This window comes from Squalius cephalus (assembly GCF_949319135.1).
Source record: "Squalius cephalus genome assembly, chromosome: 9".
In the NCBI taxonomy this organism is placed as follows: domain Eukaryota; kingdom Metazoa; phylum Chordata; class Actinopteri; order Cypriniformes; family Leuciscidae; genus Squalius; species Squalius cephalus.
In genome coordinates, this window is record NC_137130.1 from 28,089,539 (window position 1) to 28,094,652 (window position 5,114).

At 35.3% G+C, this 5,114-nt stretch overlaps 1 protein-coding gene across 2 annotated transcripts; it reads left to right on the forward strand.

The window, feature by feature from the left end:
- The first annotated feature begins 248 nt into the window (after positions 1-248).
- LOC307164511 (uncharacterized protein) lies at positions 249-4,360 on the forward strand. Of its 2 annotated transcripts, none has more exons than XM_079881437.1 (5): positions 249-447; positions 622-930; positions 1,074-1,182; positions 1,447-1,498; positions 1,603-4,360. In XM_079881437.1, the coding sequence occupies exons 1-5, from the start codon at positions 378-380 to the stop codon at positions 1,684-1,686; spliced, it is 624 nt and encodes a 207-aa protein (XP_079737563.1). In that variant the 5' UTR covers positions 249-377; the 3' UTR covers positions 1,687-4,360. The 2 variants fall into 2 exon arrangements, with proteins under 2 accessions (XP_079737563.1, XP_079737562.1); XM_079881436.1 differs by having other exon boundaries at positions 315-447; positions 604-930.
- Positions 4,361-5,114: the final 754 nt, after the last annotated feature.

The following is a 5,114-nucleotide window of genomic DNA, read 5'->3' on the forward strand; positions in this document are numbered from 1 at the left end:
CATAGATCTTATTTTTTTTATATATTTTTATACATTTTAAAATAAATTCTTGATGTTGGTAAAAACCTAAAAACTAAAAAACATCTTAAGTCAACTACCCATACAGTACTTTTCAAATATAATGTAAGAAATATACAATACTGAACATTCTTTTGGATAATCCTTATGTTAGCTCAAGATACTGATTATTATAGCTACACTTGAGACGTTTCAAACTCTGATCATCACGTTGCTCTCTTGAGCTCAGCGGTTCTCGGCGGTGTCCCACTCTCACGTAACCACTTCCCCTCGTTCCTGTGTGCAGACTCGCTCAGTTGATCAGAAGTGCTTGAAATGTTGAAGGGAGAGTGAGAGCTTCATTTCTACCTTCTGCGATCATGGAGGTCTTTCAAACCAGAATCCTGCATCTAAATATATGGGTCATCATTAATTTACTGACTTATGCAGGTATGTCGTAACATTGTTGTTGTGATTGATTGTTTGGTTTTGGTGTTGTGTGATGTTCTTGTGTGTGTTCGCGGTGACTAAGGAATTGAGCAACCGGTGTGTCTTATGAGTTTTTGGATGCATGTGTTCACACTTGTGTTTTACCTTCTGATGCAGTTTCTGTCTTTTCATCAGATTATTCCAAATCAAATCAAGAGCTAAGACTTCTACAGCACATCAACAAAACAGTGTTTGTGGGGGAAACAGTAACACTTTACTGCAACAAAACCCCATTTGATGAAGATTTCTCATGGAGAATGAACAGCTCTGTTATTTTTATGTATGACTCGACCAATAACAGAACTATGAGAAACTTCAGCTCAAACAGGATTCACATCGACCCAGCCGTTTCAAAAGAATTAAAAATACATCAAATACAAGCGTCTGATGCAGGAAACTACACCTGTTATCCAGCAGAAATAAGATGGACATTAACAATAACAGGTTACTCCATGATTTCATTTGTTGTTTCTTCAAAAACAATTGCATTTATTATAGAATAAATATAAGTATGTTTGTAACCAGTGACTATCTAGAAGAGTGCTGGTCGACTGATATCATGTGTGTTTGACTCTTTTGTGTGTCAGAAAACAGACCAGCGTCTCTCAAACAAATGCCGCTCTACACCATCATCATCATCATCTCATGTTCTGGAGTTATCATGGTCTTTCTGATAATCAGCATCTGCATTCACAGGTGAGAGACAATAACACACTATGAACTGATGAGATCGTTTATTGATTTTAGATTTCATGTACATGTATGATGAAGTGACAGTGACCTTTTCATAAATATTAGTAAATATTTGACAACACCAGAATGCATATATTTATTTCACTTGCTTTAATGCATTATCTCTGCTAATTTTAGAGATAGAAAAGATGATGAGTAAAGATATGAAATGTAAATATGTAAAAGATGTGAGAACTACACATGTGATACTGTAAGTTATGTTTACAGGAGATTGAAAAACAGCAAAGATTTAAGTCACGGAGAAACAAGACATGACTTTGTGAGTTAAATCCATCACTTAAATAGTGAATAAGTTGTAAATGGTCCTTTTCATAAAAACTGAATTTTCTTACCTATTATTAATGATTTCTCATTTCACTTTAGTCACAGGCACCAGTCAGAGGAAGGATACAGACTCAAACCAGTCAGTACTTTGAGAGATACAACTCGGTGTATGGACAAGTATAATGTAATTTTTCTCTTTTCTTTTCAGAAAAGTTAAACATTTTACATCAGAACTTTTTTATATTTAAGTAGCAATTGCTTGTGTAACCTAAGTCAATTAAACAAGAACACAAAGGCAGGGCTGGACTTTATGCATGCACTGGTGCTACAGAGGTTGAAAGTTTTGTATACCACAGGCCACACAGTGTAGCACAAGTATGAAACGCGTGTTACCATCTCTGAAAACAGACACAAGTAGTGCAGTTCATCACCTAAACAGACATGTGACTAACAAAGGACATTAATGTTCCGTACAGGACGCACAAAATACAAACCTTAACCAGAAATGTTTTCAGACACACATTTTCTTTATTTGCCAAAAATGGCAGACTACAGGAAAATGGCAGACGTATACTCTTGCTTAACATTAGGTCATTTTTGTTTATATAGCCCTATATCACTAATCACAATCCAAACAACATCCATTGTTTTGGCTGAGCACTTGAAAATACAGCTTCATTTTCCTATGAATCATTAGAAAGGTCTAAAGTTTTATAAAATATTACATTATTATGTTAAAAATCTGTGACGGTAGTTTCTTAATTTTTGTCAGGAAATCTTATGCATCCACTGAGAGAACATCCACTCCTCCACAGTGGAGAAAAACATATAGATTTGCATTTGTTTATTTCAAATACACTGAAAAAAATTATTCGTTGAATTTACTAAAAAATTTTATGGTAAGTGGTTCCACACAATTGATTTTAGCTACATTTAAACAAATGCATTAAGTTGAACTAAAATGTAATAAATTCAACTTAATGCATTTGTTTAAATGTAGCTAAAATCAATTGTGTGGAACCACTTACCATAAAAAAATGTAGTAAATTCAACTATCATTTTTTTCAGTGTATCTCTAGAGAGTATAATTTTGTTTTATCTAAAATAGGGTGTTGTGAGCATTTTGTGAGTACAGACATGCAATGTAATGTATGTTTCATTCATACTCGCAGCCGGAGAGCAATCTCGTGCAGAAAGATAAGACTTAAAGTCATAAAACTTATAATAAAAAGTCATTCAGCAGAACACAACACAGATAGAGATGTTCTGACTGATGAAACAGGAAGACAATAAATGGTTTATCTGTGTTCTTCTAGACATCTCACGTATTTTCATAAAAATAAAGTATTTCTAAGCTAATCGACATACTGTAGCCTCTATCACTGTATAGAATACTATAAAAAAATTATATAATTTCTCTGCCTCATTCTATCATATGAAGCCACTTCAGATAAGATCACAAAAGGAAGTTATATCAAACACTCAGCACTGACGATATGAAATGAGTTTGGAATAAAAGCATGTCATCAAATGTTCGCTTTTGTTGGATATGGCACACTGTACAGCCCTACACAAATGCCAATGTATGTCACACATTTATAACACCCTTGCTGTGTAATTGGAACATTTGGGTCAAACCATTTCTAGAGATCCAATGGAGGTTGCTTGACCAATTTTTTATTTTTATTTTAACTGGTTTACCCACAACAGTCATCTATGTGTCATGGCATACAATAAATTATGATGTTTACGGAAACCTCAATAACTTGGCTCAAGGTGGTCCTTACCTCCATGGACATAATATGATCTTTAGAGTACATTACAAGCCCATTATATCGGGGGGGGGGATGAGAGTGCTTTTTTATGGGGGGTGGCTCTCTAATAGGGAGCCAGATAGTTGGGGGGAGAGAGCCCACTTTACTCATGCATTTTGAAAACGTAACAGATCATGTTTCTCAAGCAGGGGGCTGGGAGCCACTAGAGGGCCTCAGCAAACTTCTGAAAGGGACCTTAAAACTATTTAAATTCCTAAAAGTTGAAATAGTTTAAATGACTCCAAGTCAAAGCATCTCCCCCTTTGTTCGAGACAATATGCAAAAGCCTTTCTATCTAGGCTGTTTCATACTTCTACAGTTCTGTAGTAATAAAATAATAAAACATGATGTCAGTTTAATGTTACAGTATATATTGAAAAAAGTATATATTGAGGTTTCCGTAAATATCTGTTGTACGCCATGAAACAAAGACAGCTACTGTGGCTAAACCAAGTAAAGTCATATTAATTGCAATGCTCCCAAATAAATGTTAGACCACTTGAGATGGACTGATCCAGTGGCAGCATATGTGATAAATGTACAGCAGGCTAAATGGGGAAAAAAATGTTAATGTAAATAATTTTATTTAGTGTACATTGAACTTATTTCTAAATGTGAATTATTTTATTGTAAAGCATATTTTGGATGATTGTACATAATGTAAAACAATGATTAAAAAATAAATAAAAAAAATAAGCCTTTCTGTCAGACAATGCATTGGTGAAATAAATCCAGTCTATACACTCTAAAAACTGCTGGGTTAAAAAATAACCCAACCTTAACCACACCGCTGGGTCACTATTGGACAGAACACGCGCTGGGTTGGTTTGACCCAAGTGCTGGGTTTTACCATTTAACCCATATTTCTGGGTCATTCATTTGACTCAACCAGTGGGTGAAATTAACCCTCTTGCTGGGTTAAGTCTTACTCATGTGCTGGGTTATTTCTTGTCTCATTGCCTTAATAAAATTAGTAACAAATATTTGTTATATTACGAATGTAAAATAATTATTATCTCTGTAATACAATAAACCAGAGAGGCCACAGTATATGTGATTTCAATCTCATTTAATTTTTTAAAAATTTTATACATTTCTTTAATACTTTTCGTTATTGAATACAAATGTTAATCAATGTCAAAGGTCTGACATGTCCCCCTCATTTCATCTCTGAGGCACAGAATGTGCAGCAATTCACCAGTCATCTCATTTTGTAAATATTCAACCATGTTGGTCCTCACCTGTTGATTACACAAGTCAAGTAGAGTCATCTTTAATTATATAGCACTTTTTACAATACAGATTGTATCAAAGCAGCTTCACAGTAATACTGTAACATGAAAATAATACAACAAAGTTTGTTTCTAGATGAAAAATTGCGTCATTGTCCACCTTAAGGCAAATCAATAATATTGTTGAATATTAAATGTCCCCAACTAAGCAAGCCAAAAGCCAAGGCAACAGTGGCAAGGAACCAAAACTCCATCAGGAGACAGAATGGAGAAAAAAACCTTGGGAGAAACCAGGCTCAGTCGTTCAGTTCTCCTCTGGCCATCGAGCGAACAGTGTATGATTATGATTCAGGCAGCATTACAGGTCAGAGGTCAGATTGAATAAGAAAATTCAGAATATTTATCCAGTTCCATCTGGTTGGAAGTCGGAGTCATCACACCGGTATGGAGACGAGTTTGTTGAGGATTAGTCGTGTCGATGAGGCCTTCACAGGGCTGATGAGGCAGGCCCTTCAGGGATGCGTCATGGATGGGTCCAGGCGCAGGTCCACCTTCTGATCTGGAT